Source organism: Lycorma delicatula, chromosome 1, assembly GCF_047948215.1.
Source record: "Lycorma delicatula isolate Av1 chromosome 1, ASM4794821v1, whole genome shotgun sequence".
Classification (NCBI taxonomy): domain Eukaryota; kingdom Metazoa; phylum Arthropoda; class Insecta; order Hemiptera; family Fulgoridae; genus Lycorma; species Lycorma delicatula.
Window position 1 is genome coordinate 221,466,671 of NC_134455.1, and position 27,697 is coordinate 221,494,367.

The 27,697-nt window shown below is 31.6% G+C and overlaps 1 protein-coding gene across 2 annotated transcripts in view; it reads right to left on the reverse strand.

The window, feature by feature from the left end:
- LOC142328932 (influenza virus NS1A-binding protein homolog) overlaps nucleotides 1–27,697 on the reverse strand; it is a 184,077-nt gene that overhangs the window by 65,914 nt on the left and 90,466 nt on the right. For both annotated transcript variants that reach the window (XM_075373109.1, XM_075373118.1), the window contains exons 2-5: nucleotides 25,992–26,125; nucleotides 14,792–14,979; nucleotides 10,208–10,406; nucleotides 3,898–4,074 (exon numbers count right to left, since the gene is read on the reverse strand). In XM_075373109.1, the coding sequence (XP_075229224.1) occupies nucleotides 3,898–4,074; nucleotides 10,208–10,406; nucleotides 14,792–14,979; nucleotides 25,992–26,125 (698 nt within the window). The remainder of the gene's footprint in view (nucleotides 1–3,897; nucleotides 4,075–10,207; nucleotides 10,407–14,791; nucleotides 14,980–25,991; nucleotides 26,126–27,697) is intronic.

Consider the following 27,697-nt stretch of genomic DNA (forward strand, 5'->3'; position numbering starts at 1 on the left):
AACTACTATGAAAGTGAAAATATTTTTCTACCTAAATTTTTGTTTACTGATTATTCACAAAAGTATGTGAAAATGAATGATAAATAAACAATGACGTAAGAGTATAAATATATCTTACTAGCAATCCCATAGATTAGTAATCAATTTATTTAAGTAATAACCAATCTTTTATTATTAAACAATTTAATATTTACATAAAAACATTGCATTATAGATAAATACAAATCTAATCTTAATCTTACAAACATATATGTTACAATACTAGTTTACTATTGTTGTGATTAATAAATGCATCATTCAGAATATCAAACCCAAGAACAAAATCTAACTCCAAGTTTTTGATTTCCATTACATGCTATCATGACTATTTTAAAGACACTCACCTGCATTAATGCTTGTATAAAGCGAAAACAAAAATTTAATAAAAAAAATCAAAACAAATATTATTACTATATAAATAATTGTACTTTAATCCTTTTTCAAAAGCAATATACAAAATCTTGATGCCAACTAAACACACATAATCTAAATTTTTTTGTTGTAATAGGTAAGTAAAATCACTATTTGTTTTTATAAATGTTAAATTAACAAAACGTAAATATCAGATCCCTACAAATGGATCAAGCCAAGGAAGGCTACCAATTTTTTTTAATACAAAACTTAAATTTCAAGAAGGCTTAATTTCATTACAATAATTTGTCTGGGGAAAAAAAGATTTACTTCCAATTCTTACAGTGTGTGTAATAATTAGATTTACAACATGTTCCCATATACATGATGGGATTAATATTGGCAAACACAACATAGCGATTCAGATGTCAGAGGAAGTACAGCATGTCTGTAAAACGTGCCACCCTCTCCACCAAGCTAGCTGTGACCACACAACTCTCCCCCCATCACAGTGGTGCTGCAGCCCCCCCCCCCCCGCGGTAGGTGAATATAAAGCAGCGAATGGGAGAAAAAATTTTGAATTTATTTGTTGCTGACCACCGCCTAGAAAAGATGGAAGAAAGAAGTTCCCTGACCAACCCAATGGGCAGCGCATTCCTAACCAGCCCACCGAGGGAGTCACTCAATGCAGATTTTGCCTTCCTGCCCCAGCTTGCCTAGTTTCAAGTGCCCTGGTCGGCAAGTCAATCAACAGGAGCCAGCTCAGCATGCATTGCTTGGAGAGAACCATCTCTGCTGCTCCGGCAGAAGATGACCAACACCAATTCAACACTGCAGGGCTTTGAGGGCCACCACTACCACAATGAAGTAGGGACCCAACTGCCGCTAAGGGGGCTTGCTGAGCCAACATCACTAGAGACCAGGTTCACGTAAACTGGAAAAATTTCAGAGAAACCCAGTCTTATAGGAAAAATCATGGCCACTGTATTCTGGAATCAAAAGGGTGTGCTTTTGATTAATTCCATGGAACTTGGAGCATCCAACACATTACATGTCTACTGTTTAACACTTTCTAAACTGCATCGTGCAACTTACAATGGGGAATCTGAGATTAGGAATTGAACTTCTTCGAAATAACGCATATCCACATGGCTACATACACAACAGAAACAATTTTAAAAAAATTCGGATGGGAGATTTTTTATCATCCCCCTTAGAGTGCCTACTGACTACCAACTCTTCCTACACCTCAAAATTTGCTTGCTCAATGATTCAACGAAAGTGAAAAGTTGAAAATCTTGATTTAAAAGTGGCTAAAATCCTAGGTGGCAGAATTTTATGCAGTAGATTTAGAGAAGCTTGTTTCACGATATCAAAAGAGTTTAAAATGAAATGGTGATTATATAGAAAAATAAAGTAAATATGTTAATTGTTTGAAATCATTAAAAAATATTTTTTCAATTGCTCTCATTTGTTACCAACTGGCTCTTACTTTTAAACGCACGTGTACACACACACACACACACACACACACACACACACGGTCTGTTCAAAAACTAAATGAACATTTTTAATTATGCACCATGAACAAATATAATGACGTGTGGTTGGCAGCATTTTGTTCCACATAACCTCCTCTGTAACTTCATGTTCTTGGATTGCTGATATCTTGTTTAGTTTTCATGTTATTGTTATTTGAATATAATGTTTTAAAGTGTTAGTAGCGATTTTTATAAATTGCAATTTTAAGGAGCAACAATGCAATGTAAAATTTTGCATGAAACTAGGAAAAACTCTCACAGAAACGTTTCAACTTTGGAAACAAGCTTACGGAGATGATGTTCTGGATTATATGCAATGTTACGAATGGTTTTCACAATTTAAAAGTGGTTGTCAATCAACTAAAGTTATGTGCAATACCCATAACTTGCTCCCAGTGTCTATAAGGCTCAAGAGGTTTTGAAAAAACCTCTTTAACAAACAAAGTCTTTAACTTCTTTAAAAAAACTTGTTCTCTGTACAGAGTCATAAAATTCCAATGTGCCGTCCAACCATTTCATTTTGTAACTTTCCGTAAACATTTTCGGCACCCAGCATCGACACAATAGCTGATAATTTCATTTCTTAGAATGTAAAATCATCTACTCTCTTTAATCCTGTCATCATTCCCATGTACTACATCATTGGAAATCAAAAATTGCCATCCACTCTGTTATCATTGCGAACATTATCACATCCTTCATTAAGCAATAATATCAGTCTCTATATCACAAAATTACTTAATGCATATTTTCCATAAATTTTGCAAATCTGACATTGAATTTTGACTTGTTTAATGTTTCTTACACTCACTCAAGAAATGAATTGCAGGCTGAATTTCACATTCACTAACTGTCTCAATTTTCTTAAAACATTAAAAACACACACATACATATATATATATATATATATATATATATATATATATATAAACAAATGAATAAGAATGTCATCAATTCCTTCCTAACACAGCAGGTGACTCAGCACACATGCTTAGAATCATGATGATAGCACTGCAATAGCAATATTTAGAAATGGAGCTTAATTTCTGGATATACTTCATACCTCTGCACTTAAAGAATAAAGTTTTAATTATATTTATTCAAAGATATTCATTCTTGAAAATGAGATATTTTTGAAAAACCTAAGGAAGTAATAAAAGAAAACAGCAATAAATTCATTTTAACATAATTATATTTCTCTATCAGGATGCTGCTTACTTATTTATTTATTAACTATTATCAAATAATAATTCAACAAATCAGCTACAAAATTGTCTAATACTTATGTTTTATCTAAACTAACAAAGTCCTAAGTCAGTTGTAAAATTTAAAAAAAGTTCAATTAAGGTATGTGTTGGTTAACAATTCCTGTACAGCTGCCTTTATTGTTAACAATTTATATGAGATCAATAAAAAGGCTGAATCATTTAGCTGAAAAATTCAGCTACAGAATCTTCATTTTTACAAAATAAAATCTTTTAATACAAATGTCTACAATAATTATAAACTTATAATTGAGTAACCACCAACCTCCAGAATGTATCCATGTTAGTAAAAGAAAATCTTAACATTGAAAATCAAATGACACAAATATTATTAATGAAATAAATAGTTTGTAGAATGACTAAAAAGGAAGGAAAGAATAATTATGTAAAAAAAATTAAATAAAGTGGCCGAGTCTAAACTACTACCAAAATTGACATAGTTTTAATTCCTAGTAAGACAAATAATGTGAAAATACATTTCAGGTTATGTTTGATTCACAATTCATTAAAAGTAATTTTAACTATGATTAATTAACAGATAATTTTGAGAATTAACAAAGCAATTAGATAAATAATGAGAAAAAAATTAGGAAAATGAGCTAATTAATATTAGATTATGACCTTCAAAACAATCACATATTTTATCAATAAAAAATAAATAATAACAAACAGGCAATCTGACTATAATACTAATTATTTACCTTTTGTGTCATAGTTTCCAAAGAGAAATCTTCTGAGGATCTTTTAATCCAATCAAGAACAAGATGACAAATTGAATCACAAGTCATAAGCGACATTTCTTGTCGAGTCTGATTTAAAACTTCTATCTGAATGCAAGGTAGAGCGAGCAAAACAGAACTTTTACTAACTGGCTCAAACTGTAAAAATGTAATAATATATAAATAATAAGAAACAATTAATTAATACTGAATTCATCTCTTAAATATATTGTACAGCACTGAAATCAATACACTTCATGAATAATTTATAATTATAAATTAATTTGAATTTTAAACTTATTTTTTAAAAAAAAATGTAAAAAATAATAATCATGCATTTTATGGTAGAAATTAGAACAAATTCTACCATCTTTTAAAAAAAATCTTGTACATTCATGAATGTTCTCAAACAAAGATAACTAATGAACTTAAGCGATTAAATAAATAAACACTTTTCGAACAACAGTAGAATTGGTTAGTAAATACAGCTCTCTCTAAAAATGAAAGTATGTGACAACTCATCACAAAGCTGCCCTGGTTATACAACAAAATCCCAATAATTTCAACAACTGGTACTGAAGCTATATTGGATTAAGCAGGTTTAATTTACATGCCAAAATAATTAGAGTTTTTCCTTTCTGTATTCCTGTACAATTTTTTTCTTTTTCCAGTACAAAATCTTCATCTTAGCTACATTACAGATTAATAAAATTATATGATACCTACATCAGTAACTTATGGCATTTATTTTTCAATTGAAGAAAACATTGCAATAATCAATAAATTGAAACAAATTAGGGTAATAAATGTCATTTACTGGGTTTCTAAATTTTGGAATAGTGCAAAATGTGGTGCAAGAAAAAAATCCCTTTCGGCATGCCGGAAGGCAGAGGTAGATTTTAACTAAGTAGGGGATAAAAAAGATTTCCTCCTTAAAGTTAAGAAAAACTTCAAATTTATTCAATACGACAATGGTTGCATGTGAAAAAAGTTTCCACATTTAGCATATGACAAGCCCGATCTTCTTACAATTCCAGTAATATTTTGGTCATCCCTAGCCATAAGGGTTGGTCATATCAAAAATTGTTTCAGACAAAAGTTTTATGTAATGTTTAGAGGACTAACAACCACTTTAAACCGATTCGATATTGTGCCTATTAAGGTAGGTATGATTTTTTTGTCTCAACCCCATTTTTTCCACCTCCTGGGCCAACGGTTTGATATTAAAAAACTTTACTTAAATAAGTTTTAAGCCCTTATCCAAAGAATAGTAGGAACATAAACGACTTAGGTATTTTACTTAATAGGAAAGTTAAACCAATATTTTATTTTTTTGAAAAAGCCCCCATGTCCACCTCCACGGTCCAATTTTACCCATTAACAAGATATAGAGATATTGGGTTGTTATATTTTATGTATTAATTTGAAAGTGATTGGTGCAAAATTACGGCAGTTATCGTGTCCACAAAAAAGTGAAATATATATATATAAATGTATATATAAACTTTTGAGCTGATGATGGATTTGAGGTCTGAGATATGTCAAAATTTTCCAGACGTCAATTCATGGTACCCATTAAAACAGGTAACTTTCTTATGAAATCTACCTTATTATAGCAAATATTGTAGCACTAAGGAAACTAGAAGTACAACTTATGAAAGTAATCCTGATGAACCAACAACATTGATTTTGCAAAAAGAGGCAGCAAAGGGCACATCTGATGACAATAAATTTATGAAGAACTGGAGACACTAAAGCTTATTCTCGCATACCTCCTTTTGAACAGAAGGATTTAGCTAGTTGACATGATAAGTACATAGTGTAATAAAATATATGTTTGCACAATGTACGCTATCCAATTTAATTTAACATTAGCAAATATAAAATATGTTGAGCTAACAAATTAAATAAATATTAATTTAATAAGGTTGAAAATTGTGCCAATACTATATTTTAGTGTATTTAGATTAAGAAATTAATATAAGTAGTTCATCAATTAGTTGTAATCTGTATATAATTTTAGATACAAATGTTGTATACATTACAGATCTTTAAATACAATTTTTCTACCACGGTTACTTTTAAATAAATTACGCATAAAAAAAAAAATTAAGGGATAATACAGTTAAAATCTGTAAAATTCATAATTTTGCATGGCCATACCCCTGTGCTAAGGGTAATTTCGCTGATGCTTTTCTTTTATAAATAGCCTCAGGCACATCCAAATTAATGTCCAACAGTAATCAGCTAGCATGTTAGTATTCCATTTCCCTGTATAGTGGCTTTCCATCACTGAAATGTCTTGGTAGAAACGTTCATCGTGTTCGTCACTTACGTCTCCTAGGTTGTTCAGGAAAAAATTCAGATGTGAGTGGAGGAAATGTATTTTCAAAGACATATTACATCCCATTGCTTTGTATGAAGTAAGAAGTTGATTAACAATATTGTGGTAATTATTGGATTTTTGTTTGCCAAGAAACTTTTTGCATCTTTAAATAAAGTCCAAGCTGCACTTTCTACATTATTTAAAAATGAGTTTATATAATCTCTGACCAACTCCCTTATTTGAGGACCAACAAATAATCCTTCTTTAATTTTCCTTCACTTACATTTGGAAATTTCTGCTTGATGTACAAAAATCCAGGACTATCCTTCTTCAATGCTTTTACAAAATTTTTCACTAGTCCTAGCTTGATATGGAAAGGGGGTAAAAATATTTTTTTGGATTTAGCTAAGGGCTCATGAATAATATTTTTCCCATTTGGAGTTAAGTTGTCTCGTTTCTTCCACTGTTTAGTAACATAATGTTTATCCCTAGCTTGGCTGTCCCATTTACAAAGAAAACACATGTGCTTAGTATAGCCTAACTGCACACCTAACAAAATAGCCATTACTTTCAAATTACCACATTTGTTCCAACTATGTTTTTTATAATTTATTTTTTCAAGAACATCACATCGTATGTCTCTTTCAAATTAATACAATAAGCGACTGGTATCAAAGGATATTTGTTGTGTAGTAGAACCACTTTTAAACTATACTTTGATGAATCTATGAAAAGACACCAGTCCTCAGGTTTATGAACTTGTCCTATGTGCAACATAAGCTCATCAATATTTGTGTAATAAATTAAATTATTTTCATCAATAACGTACTGAGAAAATTCTTTTTGTCGGCTTTGAAAGCCCAAAATTTTTCTACTTTTTGAAGTAAATTCCACCCTTGCAGTCTTGATCCTAATAGTTCAGCTTTTTTTTTCTTTTTTTGATAAATTTAAATCCCTAACCACGCAATTTAATTCACCTTGTGATATAAGATGTGGCTTATTGTAAGCAAAATCAAAATCATTGTTGTCTTCTTCAGTAATGCCTGATTCTTCATTGCTGCTTTCAAAACATACATTCACAGGTGGCTCAGGAACGGGAATAATTTCACTGCAAGGTACAGGGCTGATTGCAGATTGCAATGAAAGATATTTTAAGTAGGTTTAGATTTCTTAGAAATTCCTAACACACTTGTTAAACAAAAGTAACAATCAGTTACATGATCCTTTGATTCATGCCAAATCATAGGTATACCAAATGGCAAAGCCTTCCATATACCCTTCAGTCATCCTCTTAAATATACAGAACAATTAGTGCATACTATATGAGGAGCCCATATCTTATCCTGATCACCGATTTTACAGTGAAAGTACAAATATGATTTTTTAATTAAGGTGTAATTTTTTTTCTATTTGCTTTTTCGGTAAACTCACCACATACATAAAAAAAGGCATCCACAGCATTTACACAATTTTGAGGCATTATGACACTGCACTGTTAACAAACTTAAGACAGCAATATGACTGAACAATCATTCCTGAATCCAGTACTTAATATAATCAACAAAGCTGTTTTCAGCTACATGTATAGACCTGCGCATGCATGATTAATCTTGTTCATGAAGGCTCACTCTTCAGTATTAGATAAGATGTCATAATGTGACTATGACATGATTTAATTCTTTGTCTAGTATTATTTATTTATAGCTTACAAATTATGTTAACAAAGTAAAACAATAAAAAATGAGCAAACAAAATACAACAGAGGACCTTAAAATGCTAACTGTACATTGAAAAATGAAAAAAAAAATCGTTTAATTAATATTTAAAAATTTTTCAAAAATGATGGGTGTAGAAAGATTTTGAGTTCATATTCGTTTTCAGCATAAAAAAAAAACAGATTAAAATCATGTATTGCATGTCAGGAAACAAAAATTATGTTTATCAGTGTAATTATTTGGAGATAGTTTTATCTGAAATAACTTGAAATACTATTAAGAAAAAAGTTCATTATGTGCTGCAGATGAAGATGCTAAAGTGATATCTTAATTTATTATGATGTCAAGTAATTCTATTTTCTTGATTATTCTTTCAAACTAAAGACTTTTAATAAGTAAATGTAGGTTTAATTTCTGGTTAAGAAATTACTGCTCTAATTAGTACGGTTGGAGTAATAAACATTTACTTTATTATTAATAGATTTATGCTCAGAGTTAAAGTGAAATATTTCCATAAAACATAGTAGAAGATAGATTTTACATAAATTTAATTATTAACTACAGAATAAATTAACAAATGTGATAGAACAAATAAAAGTAAAAGATATCAAAACAGTTAATTAGCTGCAATGACCCCAGACATCTTGATGATGGTGGTGGTGGTGATGATAAAGTAATTCTGAAGAAAAACAGAATTATGTCATGAAGAATAAAATAACAAATAAAAACTAACTAAAATGAAGTTTGTGAACTCAAAATTATTATTTTATTTCCTATTCTCCAATAAAAGAAAAAACTATAGAAGGAACAGCTTGATTGAAATCAGAATCAATATCTTTTAAAATAGTACGTGGTTTACTTCTTTCTCCTTCAGCCATAATTGAAAAAAATATATATTTATATTTCCTTACTGTTATATAAATAGAAAATATTTTTCTGAGGTAATAAACAATATTTCAAACTGATTTTTTTTTTACTTTATTTAGAATATGAAGTATTTTTTAAGTTATTTATCAATATTATAATTTGGAAATTAAATTAAAATAAGAAAATAAATATTTTCTAACCAGCGCTAAGAAATGTAGAAAAAATAACTTTCAAAGAAACTTTAATATACTAAAAGAGCAAATGTTTTGACATTAATGTAAAGAAATGATTTATAACAGTGTGCCGGTCGTAACTAGCATGTAACTTAGCTGCCAAAAATGGGGATCAGCAGAGAGGCTTGATTTGTAGGCATCAAATATGCTATGATGGTGGCATACAGTCACAGCTATTAGATCAAATATGCTGTAACAATAGCACTAACCATGTAAACATAATTTTAGTAACTGTTATGACCGATTAAAATAACAGCCAGATAAATGGCATGGATTTCATCCAGAAAGTGTTCATAAAGAGTTAGCTACTAAGAGCCAGTAAAAAATAGAAATCCAATAAAAAACTTTTTTTTTAACTTAACTATTTCATTAGACTAAATCGACTACTATTTACAGTAAGGAAGAAACTTGGGTTGATTTTAACTTTTTACTAAGTAATAAATAAATATATTTATAACCGTCTGTAATATACTGTTTTCATCCACTTTCAAATAATAATAACTTAATTATTTTTCTTAAATGAATTACTTTTTGTGGTAGAGCAAGTTTCATTTCTTCTTCTCACTCAACATCTATCAGACATGGTTTCCTTTGCTAGATATATAATCAATATTCTATTATTTGTGGCCTTTGTGAAGCAACACTGTTTCTAGTAATGTATCTCTCATTTTTTATTTTATTTTGGGAGTGTCCTGCACACAATTATATGTAATCAGTTGACTAATGGTAAAAAAAAAAATTTATAATGGATCCATGTATTAATACTATCCTGGGTGGGTAGATTACTACTGCCAACTGAAAAAGATCAATCATCTTCTAAATAATATTTTAATTAGATTAAATTTGCGTTTAAATTTATTAGCATAATATTTCTCTACGTGGGATTATTTAAGTTTGGTTTAATTCATCATAGTGTATCTCCAAAATTTCCAATACATGTCGGAAGTCATAGATGTTATGGATATTTTCACATGTTGATAGGCAGAGCTGCCACTACACCAAATTCAACCAAGGAAGCAGCTGCTACATTAGCAACCATCTTTTAGCTTACTGAATAAGCCAGATAGCTTGACGTACACCTGGTATCTACCAGAAAAACAGAGAAATAAAACAATCTGGTATAAAAATATTTATTTGTAAATGGAACTTACATGAAACATAATGAAGTTATCAACTTGTGAAACAAAATCCTTGTTGCGAGCAATGCTTGGCAATGATCGTATTTCAATGCAGTTATCAACATTCAGCTGTTGAATAAGAAATTGTGCACATTCACGAGCTACCTTTTCCATTTTAAGATAGATTGCTGTCAAATACACTTGCTTCACATGGTTTGCACTAACATCCAACCTACATGCAAGAAAAAGATATGTTTTTAAAAGCTAAGCACAACATGAAATAAATGCTTCAAGTTACACTTTGAAGCATTTTATATGAATTATAATTATTTTATAACTCTACAACTCTAATTATAAGCAATGTAAGGAGAAAATAAAGGCTACAATAAACAGAGAATAAAGAATATACTTATTCTCAAAATAATTAATCTTATATTACTTTAATTCCTTATTACGTGATCTTAAATGGTTGGTTAATACTCTTAACCATTTTCAATTTGAGCTTATTATCACTATTCAAGAGTTAATAAACTTACAATGCACTAATAACTACTACATCACCTGGCCACCAGAATAAATGCAACAATAATAATATTCAGTGGATAAAACTAACAATGTATCAAAGAGCTTTAAAGAAAGAATTAACACTACATTATTGCCAACCATTCTTTATTCTTGTGATAAATGATGTAGTCGGCATAATCAGATATTCTGAAATCTTGTTATTTGCAAACTACTTAAAATTGTGTAAATCAGTTAAATGAAATGATGATGAAATAAAATTACAAACTGATTTGACCAATGTTGATGAGTGGTGAAGATGCAATGGTTAACTTCAAAAAATGTGCAGTTATAATGTTTCATATGAAGTTTTTTATTGAGTATTATTATTGTATTTATAATAAAAAAGCACATGTCATTGAAGTAAAGGATCTAGAAGCGATATTTGAATGTAGTTTCTCATTTATCACCCATATTAATAGTATTGCAAATTGAGCATCAAAAACCTATCTTATATACAAAGCTTAACGAAAGATTTTCTTAACCCATACACCTTTTGTAAAATTTATTGTGACATATGCTTCAGAAATATGGTCCCCAAACACTTAAATATCATTGAAGCAAATAATAGAAAGAGTTCAACATAGATTCTTGGGAGACCTTTCAACACCATATTGGGAGACCTATAAGTTACTTTAATGAGATTTAAAAATTTTGAACTTACGTACTCAAATTCGAAACTGTCAACCTATATCTTAAATCAACATTGTAAAATCACACACTGAACTCATCAGAATTGTTAGGTTTTATTAATTTGCATTTATCTGCTAGATTTAGATTGTCAAGACACAATAATGTTATTTTTTAATACGATGTTAAAAATGCTGAATTATCCAATCAATCTGTTTTACTGATATAAAGTATATTCTATATGCAGCAACATTGATTTTAATATCTTATGTGTACAATCTTTCAAAAATGTAGTAAAAGAGAGAGTATTTTCATTTGAATAACTGTACTTCAACTCTACAATGTATTAATTACAGTTAGATATAAGCAACTACTCATATATAGATGTTTTTAACAATACTATGCCGATATACACATCAAACTGTACGTAAATGCTAAAGCATTATGTTTGTGAGCCTTACACAAGTGAACATACAAAAAGGAATGAGAAAAAAGTTGACGTAGACTCATACGCCAGTGAAAATTCATAAGTCAATTAAGTCACACTACAATCAAGAGGCAGAAATTACGTACAATATCCTGCAATATCCCATCCAATAAATTCTAAAAATACCAATAAATGGAACACTAACATCTTCAGACAGCATATTCCAAAGACTAACCACTCTTATAGAGAAAAAATGCTGCTTTACAGTTGTACGAAGTCTTTCCTTAGTAAGCAAACACTTGTAACCATGAGTCCAGGGGTCAAAATTCTTTATAAAGTGAAATTGAAGCTGAACAATGTGGACAAGCCAGGACTTCTTCAACCACTTACCTTGAGCTCGCTATGAACTCAAGAACCATTCGATGCCAAAACATACCTCCACACAGCATGAATTGAAGCAGCTAGCCCTACAAACCATCCTAGAGGAATTTCCAGAAGACAAATGGATTCATGTTTACACTGATGGAATTTCAATTTCAGGCAGTGGAGAAACAGAAGATGGGTACTACTGCTGTCTTTTCCAGAGACATATAGATGTAGGCACTCCTCTCAGTAACTATGATGGCGAAGTTGGAGTAGTGCACGTTGCTGCGGACGAACTGGAAAAGCTAGTTTCTCCTTTGAAAGCACTGTTTTTGGTTGAATCTCAAGCCACTATACATAATCTACCACGCAACACCCAAATGGACTACCGGAGGATGGTTGAGTGTGGAAGAAGACTGGAAAGCCTGGGAAATTGCGCGGTGGACACTGATTTTTCAGTAGATACCCAGTCATGTCGACGTATGTGGAAATGAGAAGGCCAATAAACTGGCCAAGTTAGGAAGGACTCTACCCCAACCTAGTTGCCTCGCATCCTTGTGTTCATCCGGAGCACTGGTCGATGTGGCAGTTGACAGATGGAATGAACAGCGCCTCTCTGAGATGGCTGCTGGTAGAAGACAAGAGACTTTGGTCACTGACGGTCCTATCAACCCGGCCTACCATGTGCGGTCAGTATTATACCTTCCAACTAAAAACTGGCCAAAACTATCTTGTGTGTCACCTTCCCTGCATCCACGTGAGTGTTCACTGTGTGGTTGCAAGACAGTGAATACTAATCACCTGAGACTGTGCGGTCCTGGACCATATCCGGCTGGATGAAAGCCTGAAGTTCACAGAAGCCCATCTTTACTGGTCGGCACGTCATCAATTGGCTCAACAGCCAAGGGCGGACACTGGTTAGTAAGTTAAGTTAAATAATGCCCATTTAAAATCTTGAGTTTCAATGAGATCTCCAAAATGTCAATATGCCAATGTGGGAAGATCCAGGAACAGAATCCTCAATACAAGATTTGTTTCAAAGTGGGAATAAACTTAGTTGTGTGCCTTTGGACCTTTTCCACGTGGTCAATATCTCTCAAAAAACAAGACCACAGCAGAAAATTCCAATTTGGGATCCACAGAACTAGTGAAAAGTCTACACTAGTAGACTTTTGTTACTTCTGTCTTTCTTTCTTTACTTTACTTATAAATAAATAACTTCTTTGTTTTCAATCAATTTACTTTTTTGTTACAAAATAAATTGATTTAAAAGCCTTCCCGATAGGTACAAATGTCGATTAGCAACCTTGGGAACACATTTAATCAGCTGTTCGATGATAATTAATCTAAACATTAACCTCTCATTGATTTCAGAATGTCACCTCCACTTGTAACATGTATGCCAGTACAAAGTTTTGCTAACAGACGGTATGAAATCAGTGGAAATTTACTCAAGAATGTTAAAACAGTATGGCGAAAAGTGTTTAAACTGCAGTAATGTGTATACGTTGTGGGAACAGTTTAGTTTATGCAGAACCAGTATGATAGATCTCCATTGCTCTGAAAGACCAGTTTAAGTTTCAACTACCATGCTGCAAAATCGCATAAATGATCTTATTTGTGAAGACAAGCAAAATCCCAGTCATGTTGTGAAGACAGTCAAAATTTTCCACATTGCTAGTCATGTTAGTGTTGTAATAGCACATTAAATCATTTATAACTTGCTAAATTACACAAAACATGTTTCGAGATGGGTTTCAAGAAAGTTGACTTAAGCCTATAAAGATACCCGGATCTGCATTTATTCTGAGCTCAAATAATGTTTTGAAGTGGAAGGACTTTCTAGATCATATAATAACATGTGATGAAAAGTGGATACACCATTTTAAGCCTGAATCCAAACAGCAGTCTTGAGTGGAAACATACAGATTAATCCATTAAAAAAATTTCAGAACTCACATGTCAGCCAGTAAAGTGATGATGATCTTTTGGGATTCGCAAGGCCCAATTTTTAGTGACTATTTAGAAGAAAAATGTACATGAACAATGAGTACTATTCTAACATGCTCCAACAGAAAGTGAGACCTGCAAAAATGTAAGGGCACTCTCTCAAAATGTGCGACTCTCTTGCATGACAACTTGCATCCCCCACATCACTCACAAAACAGGATAAACATTCGAGAGGTTGGGTTTTGAGTTATTGACACATCCTCCCTACAGCCCAGATCTTGTCCCAATCAACTTTCATTTGTTTGGCCTGCTCTTTTACACGGCAAGAAGTCAACGACAATGAAGGAGTCAAAAATGCAGTGCACAAATGGTTCAAACAGCAAGGTACAAGGTTTTACACTGTGGTAATCAGAAAGTGCACAGAATGGTGGGATGAGTGTCTAAATGACATTATTGTTGGAAACTATGTTGAAAAGTAGTGCAAGTTTCATTGTCATTGAATAAATCCTTTATTCTCTACTTCAATTTGTCTCATTAATTATTGAACATTCCTCAAATAAAACTGCCCAGCTATATTAAAATTTTGCGATTGTCAAAAGTAAATTATTCATTAGTAATCTAAATATTATAATTACTAATGAATAAATATTAAAAATTATATAACTAATGAACACAACTTTACATACTTTGCAGTGTATACGTAATCAATTATCTTCTCCAAAGCAAATTTATCAAATCCACCATTCAACTGGTATGTAATTACATTTTCCCTTATATTTCCCTTTTGTTCATCATCAGCAGTAAAGAGTTCTAAAAAATAAGGGCTAGCACTTGCCAAAACAGCTCGATGACCATGAAGTTCAGCATTACCAACCTGAAAATAAAAACATCTAAAATCAAAAAAGAAAAACATTTACAGTAATATATTTATATTCTGCCAAACAATAAATTTAAAACCAGTTAAGTAATTCACAGAGATTTATTTGTTAAAAAATCAATTAAATCCTTTTTAAAGATAAATTAAAAATAATAATTAGAAACTTAAATATATTTCACAAATTATTACACTTTATTCAACCAAAATGAAAATGGGTTTGCTTGGACTAGTTATCATGAATGAAAATACCCCATTAGTTTTCATAGAAAAATTAATTTTCCACCACTAGCATAGTACAAACTTACACAACTCATCTCTGACAAGAAAACGGTTAGTTCATAGAAATCAGACTTTTCTCATTAAGACATTTTTACTCTACAAACAGACTGAAAACAATTATTAATGTGTTTTCCTAAGTAACCTTAGGTAACATGTTTAAGTAATGGTGAAGAAAAGCTTAATTTCTCAATAACATTTTTTAACATTAAAAAAAAACTGAGCAGAAATCATACAAATGTCTGGGCACAAGAAACATTTAGGTACTCAGAAAAATTATAGTTACATTATCACTATAGAGGTTTTATCACAAACCAACAGATAAACAACTGATAGGCAATAAATACGGCAGAATATAACAATAATGTGCATGCATGCATGCACACACACACACACACACACACACACTCTCTCTCTCTCTCTCTCTCTCTCTGTGGGAGAGAGAGGTGAATATATTTTTAATTAACTTTACCTAAATTTATTAAATGACAAACATGTCTACCTGGAGTTTCATATTAGTAACATATTAATAAACGCAACAAGTCCATTCATTATATTTGTTATACAAACATTACTTATTATCATTTAATTTATTTTACTGTTAATCAAGATTTTTCTAAATAATTTGACTTCATATTATTTATTCAATATTTAACAGGTTAATTTAAAATGAATGAAACTACCTGGATCATACTAATTCTTATACATATAATACACTGATATAACTTACTAATGTATGTTATGTCTATTTTATTTATTAACATACTAGCTGCAGGGTGTGCCATGGGCATGCCTCTGCAGCTAGGCCCTCTGGGTTGGTTGCCCTGGTGGGTGGTGCCTCGGAATGGGATTATTAGGTGTCCAAAATTGTTTACCTCTATTGTAAAAATATTTTTTTTTGAACAATGAAAACTGATATAACGAAATTTATATCAATATAAGACTCCTACTGCTTGCTGTAGGAAGCTAACCTTGAGAAATGGCTGGCCAACGGTCAAATATAGCTCCAAGTACTATAATATGGTGGACAGGTACCTGCTGGCATTCGGCGACCTAGGCGTGGCAGCAAATTTCTGTTCTTGATGGAATAAATTTTAATTTATTGACAAGTCATATATTTGTATATAGACAGGGTGTGCCTACCCATTTTAGTAATATATGACAAGTGAATGGTGGGACATACAAGCGAGTGGTGTAGTGCACCATGCTTTTATTCTGCTCATGCAATTAGGTAAGGTCTAGAAGCTAATTAGGATATTGGTCGCTAAACCGTTTTGGGGCACAGTAGCCATTTATGGCACGGACATTCGGTCTTATGCATTAGGGCAACTGAATGAGGTGAAATGCTAACAAACCAATAACGAAAGTTAAATTAGAAATTTAACTCTAGAAATTGATATTAACGAATCGGGATTTTCCGCTAGTGATCAGAACATTCTGGTGCCTATGTTTTAGTTATTTCATTATTTTATGAAGAAAAACTATCACATAAATAAATAAAAAATATGTAAAAAAAAGTTCTAAAACACCACTTTAAATGCACTAAAAGGTAAAACATAATTTTAAAACATAATAAGGACGCTATTTCAGAACGGATTTGACACCAAGCTTTGATAGTGATATGTAAGATTATGTGAAAGTCATTGCTTCAAATTAAAAATTTGATGTTTTTGCCCACTTTTCTTATGCGTGTTTGCACCCACTCTTAAGGCCACTCATCACGCATAAGGCTCTTAAGGCACTCATCACGCATAAGAAAAAATTGGCAAAAACATCACATTTTTAATTTGAAACTATGACTTTTACATAATCTTACATATCACCGTCAAAGCTTGTTGTCAAATCCATTCTCAGATACTGTCCTGAAATTATTTTTTACATTTTGGGGCGTTTAATAAGTGGTGTTTTAAAAATTATTTTTACATTTTTTTATTTTTTACTTTTTAAAAAGTTTTTTTATATATTTTTCATTTTCTACTTTTTAGTCTTCATAAGTTTATACTTTACAGCTGCGTTAGCGCACAGTTTTGAGCGTATTAAGCGAAAAAATGGAATCTGTACGTTTTATGGTGGGTGAGTGCAATCAAAATATAGGGCTAAATGATTTAATTTCCGGATAACCAAGATCCGGTCAATCAAGAGTGTACTCGATGCGTTAAACAGTTAGCGCTTGATCTGATGATACATACATCGAACGAGCGATTCCCAATATTACGGTGGCACCCATCACACCCCCTCACCAATTTCCGAACAGCGCCCCGGGGGCACTTGAAAATATCAACCAACTGTTGCCATTGGGAGCGGATGGAGCATCGTCGAGGCGATCGAGAAAATTTTTCAGAGCGCTAGGATAGGACCGACCGTTTTCGGGATATTTGCAATTTTTTTGTCATTAAAAAAAATTTAACTCGTGAGAACAGGTTTTTACTTACAGTTTTAGTTTACTACATATCTACTTCACTTTTCCACATAATCTCCATTCAGTTTTAAGCACTTTTCGTAACGCTGCATCAGTTTCTTAACCCCTCTGCATAGAAGTTCGCCGCCTGGGAATTGAACCAGTTTACAACGGCAGTCTTGAGTTCCTCGACGTTTTCAAACAGTTGCCCATCAAGCCACTTTTTCAAATGTAAGAAGTAGTCGCAAGGTGGGGACTATATATGGTGAGGTCGAAAAGTTCCACCGAAAATCTTGACTCATCTTGGTTACGGCAGCAGTGAGAACGCGCGTTGTCGTGAAGGAGGATTACGCCGGATGACAGTTTCTCGCGTCGTCGATTTTGGATCGCACGTCTCTCAATTTGGTGAGTGTTTCGCAGTACACGTCAGCTATAATTGTTGATCCACGTTCTTTGAAATCAACCAAAACGACGCTATCTTCGTCCCAAAAAACGGTAGCCAACATTTTTCGACTCTAGTACGGAGATTGCTTAAACCTTTTCGATTCTTCGATCGGGAACTTGAATGGCGCCAACGCATCGACTGCTGCTTCTATTCTGCGTTGGTAGGATATCCACGTCTCGTCGCCAGTAACAAAGTGGGAAAACAAATCATCTCCATCTTGTCGATTGCGGTCCAAAATCGCTCATTCACTGCACATTTCTTTGCTCTTTGTGTCGGTCAGTAAGCATTTTCGGTACCCACCTTGCACACAATTTATGGCATCTGAGCTTTTCTGTGACAATCGTGTAGATAAAGGTGGGTACAACATACGGAAATTAATCAGCCAGAGTACTAATCGTCAATCGCCGATCGCATCGCAGTTTTCGGCTCACTTGTTCAACGATTTCGTCGGTCTGAATACTGGGCCTGCCACTCCGCTCTTCGCATGCACATCTGTGCGGCCATTTTTTAAATCTTGACTCATTTTCTATCCTTTCCTTCAGTCATTACTGTAGGTTCATACACTAGGCACAACTCTCGATGGATTTCAGCAGCTGAAGATCCTTTTGTACACAAAAATCGAATTACAACGCACACTTCACAACTGGCGGGAGAAACGATTGTCGCGGAAATTGCGGTCTGCATTCACCGACAAACAAACGACTATAGAATCAAAACGACAACTGTACTGGCTTCGTAAATAGCCGATAGATGGTCCTGCATGCGTGAAACTGTGTTCAGATCCGCTAATATTTAAACATAAGCCGAGGGCCCTTACTTTATGAATATGCCTCTTATAGTAATATAACAAGTACACACCTGACCACCACGAGACACGTACTAACGAATCTGGATTTACCGATAGTGATCGGTGCATTCCGGTGCTAAGTTAAGGGGGACGCACACAGTCATATACATACAAATGCCATTTAGTAGAATAGGATAATTATACTCGTACAAGTAGGTAATAAAAAATTTTCAACAAATTAGAAAAGATTAAGTGTAATTTATTTTAAGTCCAGTAATTATTAGTACTTTTTGCTCTTACACCTTGGGCTTTGCTACAGTAAAGAAGTATTGAAAGAAAAATCCAGAAAATTTGAGTAAAAAATGTGTTCTTTTGTTACCCATATCCAGAAATCAACAACAGATTTAACAGTTCTTTGCCAGAAATCATGAGAATCAGACATACTTATGACATCATCAATAACTACAACTTAATCAAGTACTTAACAAATAAAACTGACATTTACAAAACACATAAAAACTTAATACTCTAAGCAAATTAGAATTTTGATCTTATAATTTAGGAACTCATGATTTTGTCTCTCGATGATACTGCCTCTATAATGAGACAAGCCACAACTGAACAGACTATTATTTTGTACGTAAAAAATTATGATTGATTTACTGTATAACAATAAATTTAACCAGATCTAGTTATATATGCTAGCTAGAAATTCATTCAAAGTTTTCATTCCTTTTTACGAACAATATACCCTGCAAGATATTCCAGTAATACGAGGGCTATCAAGAAAGTAACTTACGTTTTGAAATAAAAAACCAAACAAATAAAAAAAAAATTTATTATATACATTTCAAAGGGATAATCTTAAACTACTTTTCTACTTAGTCGCCATTTAAATTAAGGCACTTATCATAGCGATGCACAGGCTTTTCAATTCCTTCTCTGTAGAAATCTGCCGGCTTAGATTTTTGGCACCCATCTTGCACAAAACTTGTTATAACTAAGCTTTGCCGATACAATTTCATGAAGTAAACTACGTGAAATTTGGGGGAAGTGAAGCGAGAGTTCCGTAATCGTAATGCATCGATTTTCACGAATTTTATCGTTGATTTTCAGTCAGTTCATCAGTCACAAGGGTAAGCCGACCACTGCGATCCTCATCATGAACGTTGGTGCGGTCATTTTTAAACTGAATGCACCACTACCTCACTCCAATTTCACTCATTATTCCGTCTTCGTACACCTCACAAAGCTGCCGATGAATTTCAACCGGTTTGAGGTTTTTGCCAGTAAAAACCCAATCGTTGAACGCACCTCGCAACTCATGGGATTTTCTATTGAAACCCACATTTCAGTAATTCACAACGAACCAAGTAGAAAAATCATAGTCCACACACTACGACAGCTTGATGCGTACTGAGTACAGAAACGTTTTGACGCCAAGATGGCGGCTCTATCCACACCCATCTCCACGCTAGGCACAAACCTAAGTTACTTTCTGGACCGCCATCGTATAATGCTACACCAATAATGCTCAATGATTCTTTTTTCTGCAATACGTTAATCTTATTAACAGTGGCTGAGCTAACCGATAGAATAACCAGTTCAAAAGATGAGATTTTCAAGTTCTCCAACTAAAGAGGAACTATTGACAATTTTCTGCAATGCAATTAATGTGGGCATTTTGGGTTAGTTTTCCATTCAAATGGAGTTCTTAGTACCTTCACTACATGAAACTTTATTATTTAGTTGTCTCAGACCAAATAAATTTTTTTTAGTTTTAGAACCCCATTTAAGAACACGTCGTTAATCTTAAATCATCCTGTAATTTCTTCCAGCAGTTATTTACAATGTAGTTATATCAGTAGTATGGTTATCTTTAATTATCAAGAAGATATCTCTGCAAACACTACTGTAAGATTAGATAAACTTCACTGGCACTATAAAAAAGGGTGAATTGCAGAAACCAACTTTTAATTTAAGAAGATTTGATTCTGAATTTTTCACTGAAATAATTTTGAAACAATAAGGTAGGAGTTAGATAGTTTCAGTACTACACCTGGTATCCTGTAAAGTTCCAGTACATCAATAATGCTTCCAGTTTTGGATTTACAACTTCAAAACTAATAAAATGACTTTTGATATTTACATTTGTAAACATTGATAAGATATATCATAGCCTTTTCATCTAATGCAACACAAGATTAATTTTTAATTTGATAGTTTATGGAGCAAAGCAGGTACCCTGAAGCTGTTTTTATTTAAATGAATTTTATTAAAGATGCAGAAATTATGAATGGTTTTACCAGAAAAACTACTGACAACACAGAAGAAAGAACTGATACAAATTTTTGCTGAGATAGAAGAAAAACCTTCAAAATAATACAAAAGGATCATATCCTTGAACAAAAATTGTGAAGCATCAGAATGGTAAAAAAAAACCTTTAAAAAATCACAACCTTAATATTACTGTGGCTTTTCTTTCTTTTTCCTGTTTAGTCTTCGGTAACTATCGTTTAGATAATTCCTCAGAGGATGAATGGGGATGATATGTATGAGCGTAAATGAAGTGTAGTCTTGTACATTCTCAGTTCGACCATTCCTGAGATGTGTGGTTAATTGAAACCCAACCACCAAAGAACACCGGTATCCATGATCTAGTATTCAAATCCGTGTAAAAATAACTGGCTTTACTAGAACTTGAACGCTGTAACTCTCGACTTCCAAATCAGCTGATTTGGGAAGACGCGTTAACCACTAGACCAACCCGGTGGGTTAATATTACTGTGGCTAGATTTAGTAAACTAAACTCCCTATTTTTAGAAGGATTAAATATAATACTAAAAAGCTGAAAACAAAGATATAGATAGATAAATTGCAATTCATGAGATGCAAGGTGAACTAAAAGAATGAAATCAGGATAAAGAGAGGTGTGGCTCATAAATATAGAAAACTAGAGAAGTCAGCCACAGCCTTAGATGCCTGGAAACAGATCACAAAATTAGTTTATTGAATATTAATCAGCACAGCAAAGTAGTAAGTTGAAATACAAACAAGAGTACTCACAATTATTTATTCACATGAAAATAAATACGCTCGCATCGATTATTTATAAATTGTATTTACTTCCATTTTCCAACAACTAAACTATGAAAATGCATCGATGACTAATTATTTATTCACTTAAATAAACCATGTTAGAAATAAAATTTAATTGTTTGCATGGAGCTGTTTCATTGTGAAAATTCAGTCATTAAATCCCAATCACATCAAGAATTCAACCTAACTTGAACAATATTAATTTTTAAATAATAGTAGAATGTAACTGAAATCAATTAAATTTTAGGGTTTTTCTTTTAACAAAATAATAGTTGTACATAACATTTAGATCAGCTCAACAATATGATAAAGTATATTCAGTCTTATTATAATCTTGTGTATAATTTGAAACACAATATAAAATACATAAGAAATACACGTGATGAAAAATAAACTATAAATATCAGATAATTTAAATTAACAACCTTGCAAAATTGCATCAAATTAGTGGGAAAAAAAAAAAAAAAAAATCACACTAACTGCCAATAACATGGAAAGAAAACTGCTACTAACATCACTTAATAAATTGGTGACCTATGAGAACAAATTATGAAGAGTACAGTAATACCTCACTACCGAACTCTACATCATAGTGGAAGTCTTCCATCTGGAGGTTAGGGGGGTTGAGTCCAGGTCAGGCACAGTAACTTTTACTTATACAAAAGATAATTAAGATCGATCACAGTAACATTTTGGGTATCACCCTGTTGTTGCTGTATGTATTATATTTACCACTTTTTCAAATATTGAATCTTTTAAATAAGATTAGAAAGATTTTTTTCTTTTCTATAAAATAAAAGCAGTTCTTTACATCATTGAATGATAGTTATCGGATATTAAAACAAAAAAATGATAGACACAGTTAAAAGCAAATCTGTTATCAGAGATGCCTAATAACAAATTGTTAAAAAAATAGCATACATATCAGAATTAGGATATAAGAGTGGAATCCAGTGAATCTATTTAAAATGAAGAAAATGTTAAACAAATTTGAAATAATTAATAAGAATGTGCTATTTAGGGGCACAGACATTAGTATTTTTTTTAAAGGGCTGTCATCACTGAAATAATGGAAAAACTGGCATGAAATTTAAAGATAGAAATAACAAGTCCATATTTTAACATATGTTGGCAACAGAACGCTTTTGGAACATTTTATCAAAGTTAGAGCTTGGAAAATGAATAAACAAAAGGTGAATAGGGCTAGTGTTTTTCCAAGGTTGTTTCTAAAATATGAATGAAATGTGTTGTAGTTAAAATGAATAATTAATTACACAATATGGAAAATGGTTTAATCTGGTATACAAGTAAGACATAATCTTTTCAATAGTTTTCTTTACAAAATTATGAGAAATAAATCTACCAATTTCTGTAGTTTGTCAACTATAGTACAAGCGTAAAACAAATGTCAAAGAAACAAACCTATATAAATAATCAGCATACATCTTTTTACGGTAATAAATGAACTGTGTAATGTAACTGATTTTCTACTAGTACAGAATACCTATAAAAGATTATTGTAAAATGTCAATTCAATTACCTGCATTAAATACATTAACATAAAAAATTTATACAGCTATAAAATAATGTGACATATATAAAACAGTAACAGTAAATAACCTTACAGCTTAAATTAGCTTTGTAGATATTTTAAATTAATAACACATTTTCTGACATACACAAATATATCTTACTTTACAACCGATTAACTTAACCGATAGTGTTTTAAGTATGAGTTGAATATGAAAATATTTTACATAACTGATCAAAATCAATGCAATAAGCACTTCCTAGTAATTAATCTTTCAATTATCAATAGTTAAGCATAAACTAACAATTACAAACTCTTTCTACTAATATTTTGCTTGAATATAAGTTTTCTAAATAATTTTTATCTATTTTCTAGACTATTTATTCAGTTTTTCAGACTATTTATTTATTTGTACACACACACACACACACACACACACACACACACACACACACACACACATACACATACACATACACATACACATACACATACACATACACATACACATACACATACACATATACATACACATACACATACACATACACATACACATACACAAATATACACACACACACACACACACACACACACACACACACACACACACACACACACAGAGAGAGAGAGAGAGAGAGAGAGAGAGAGAGAGAGAGAGAGAGAGAGAGAGAGAGAGAGAGAGAGAGAGAGAGAGAGAGAGAGAGAGAGAGAGAGAGAGAGAGAGTATTTTACAGAACATTAACAAACTGAAAAAATTCTTGGCTATTATATTCAATAGACACAGGGTTGCAAAAATGACAAAATGCATGCTTATAAATTATAAATGGCTAAGCATCTTCTGCATGCGCGCACACTCAAACAAGATTTTAAGTACATTTCTCAACAGTTATTTAGTTGTGCATTTAATGAATAATTTTATATTGCATTTACTAACTATAAGGCAATAAAACAACAGCAGTAATAGAAAACATTAAGTTTTATTTAATATACTGACACAAAATTTTATATATACTCGTACATAGAAAAATAATCAAAATTTCTTTTTTCTTATAAAATAATTAAAAATCAGTACAATGCTAAAATAAACCAGTTAAAAATGATGAATGTAAAGATTACAATGTACATTATCTGTAGTCATCCTGCAATACAGAACTATAGGCATGGGATGATGTTTTCATCTGTTATATATAGCATACTATTCTAAGGGGTTAACATATGCTGAACAACCCAGCAAACATTTATTCATTACTCTGAACTAAACTAATTTCTTAGTTTAATTTTCTGTCTTCACATTTCTGAAAATTTACCATTAATGATAAAACTATTACGGTAAAATATAAATATAAATTTGCAAGCTCTATCAGTAACTTTTATGGGTTCTTTAAAATAATTACAGAAGTGAGATGAGATTTCTTAATATCGGATTTAAACAGCAAGTGTAATTTACTTGTTTTGCAAACCATTTCTTTTGTAACATATACAAACAAGAGCAAAGTAACACTCACTTTCCTTTGTCGTACTATTTCCCAAACCAGTAACCATAAATGATTGAAGTTCTGCAAAAGGTTCTCTTACATCTGAGGCACTTGCTAAGAAATCCTTTTAAAAAACTTGGGTTTATATATAAATTTCTAGCAATTATAGATTATTCAAAACAAATCAGATATTGTTAACCCTTCCCTACGTGAACAACATTTGACGATTTAAAAAAAAAACTATACTAAAAATTTTCTATCACAAGATACCTTTAATATTTGATTTGTAACACTGAATTCGTAAAGAAGACATACACATAAGCTGAAGTAGCAGAGTTATAAAAAGTGAAAAATGTACAAGTTAGAAATTTGTAACTCAGCAACTGAATTAAAAAACCATTATGAAAAATGTTTCTAAATTTAAAACATCCAAGCTGTGCATTCACAAAGTTATAATCAGCCAATGTAAAGACCACAATTCAAAACCAGAGCTCTATAAAAACATTATCTTTTTCAGATTTATGTAAAACAAAACCTCTAAGCCCAAATAAAGTGTTAAAGGAGTTTAATAAATTTTATTGGAAATCAAAAAGTGTAAAATGGAATGGGCTAAATTTGTATGCATAATTTGCAAAAATTCAGCACAAACAAAAAAGAATATCAAATTTTTCATCAATTTAATATTTTATACTTCCAGATATGCTAAGGCAAGATAATCAGATAAAACAACAGAAATACCATACTGGACAAATACCAGACTGTCATTTGTATCTGACCAAATTTGTTTAGAAAGTATAAGGTGGCTAATACACTAAATCGCTGACCAATTTAAATTAAACTTGATTTTACAGTTTCAGAGACTCTAAATAAATAAAAAGATTAGTAACTAATTCAGTTCTAGTTCATTAGCAGAAAGATATTTTTTTGTAAAGTTATTGATTAAAAACAAAAAATCATACCCCAGTACATTATACATGTTATCCCCTGCTACTTACATGAAGAATAACATCACAAAATGTGCGATTTTTACGCATCATATTGAGTGAATGCAATGTTTGTGATGGTAGCTGATCATCTTGATAGACCAGTCCTTTAATCTGTTCCACCATTTCACCTGATCCAAGGTTACCTGAAAAAAATATATATGTAAACTTTTTATAAAATAAACATATTAAATAGTATTTAATAAATATGGTAACTACAGCACTAATTAAAAAAAAAAAAAACCTGCACAACACACGATTAAATAATAAAATTTGTCAATGCAATTTCCTGAAATGTTTTCCAAAATTCCAGTCAGTATTGTTCAGTGATTTTTACTGACAAGAACTCTTAATAATTTTCTGAAAATTCTCTGTAATGCCTTAATATATGCAAAAAAAAAATATTTAGTAATCAACAAAATCAAAAACAGGATCATTAATTAAATTACTAAAAATGTTACCAAAACTGGTTAAAATATTTCTGACAAATTAAACATTTTGAATTTAACAGAAAAATATAACAGTAAAAAAAAAGAAATAGTAAAAGAAGGTATAATAGGAAAATAACAAATAAAAAAGTGCAAGATACAACATCTACATACAGCAGTTTTCTTTTTGTTTTTTAAATGTATTGAAATGTCATGAACTGGGTATGCTCAAATTTTTTTTGGTCTGAGTACAGCCTTAAATTTCCTTGTTCAATGCAAACCACTTTCTTTTTTTCGCTTAGCATCTTCTGAATTCAAAACATCTTTTTTACTACAAAAAAAAATATATTACAACACTCACTCATTCACTCTCTTTCTCTATCTATCTACCTTTCTTTTATAAAATATTGCTTAAATTATGTAACAGTTTTATTAGAGAAAATTCAAAAGAATGCTTCAGTGAAATTGTTTTTTTTTAAAAGCATTCTATACAAAATGTTTATCAAGAAAATAGAAGAAATTTAATAAATTGGAGCATTAAAAAAGATTAATATTGGAGCACTGAAACTGCATGACAACTGGGACATTTTAAAAAAAATTTTTTTAACCATTCCTCTTTCCCATCTTTCATCCCTTCTTCAATGGTTAGGTATCATGAGAATTGTGCCAGCAAACTCAGCAAATTGTATCACAGGCACCACCTGTGATACAATGTTAGCAATTTCTAGTAGTCGGTGCAATGGAAACTTCCTCACAAGTTCAATCGATAGGCAATTGTGATTCAGTAAATTTCCAACAACTATCTCCTTTTCAGTGGGAAAGAGGACAGGCAAAACCAATCTAAACTAAAAGCCAAGATGGGTGACCACTGAATTTGTCAGCCTCTTACTATTCATAAAATATAAATATTTGGTTATTATTAACTGCCAAAAGTTTTATCAAGATCTCACCCAACATAATAATTCATAAATAACTTTGTTAAAAATTTAATAGTTAAACAACACAATCTGACAAGTAAATATATTTAATAAATTTTAAAAGGGAGATAAAGCAGTAAGAGTTTCAAGAAATTCATGTGTTTAATAAAAAAAACAAAAAAAACAAAATGGCCATAATAATCTTAATCACTTCAACAGAATAAATTACCTGATAATAATGTAAATATTATAACAACTTTTTATAAAATTAATTCAAATCGAATATTGATTTTGATTTATTGCACCAACTCTAAATGGTACAATGATTACTCTACAGCATATTCTTAAGCAGATTTTATCAGTTTGTTGATGT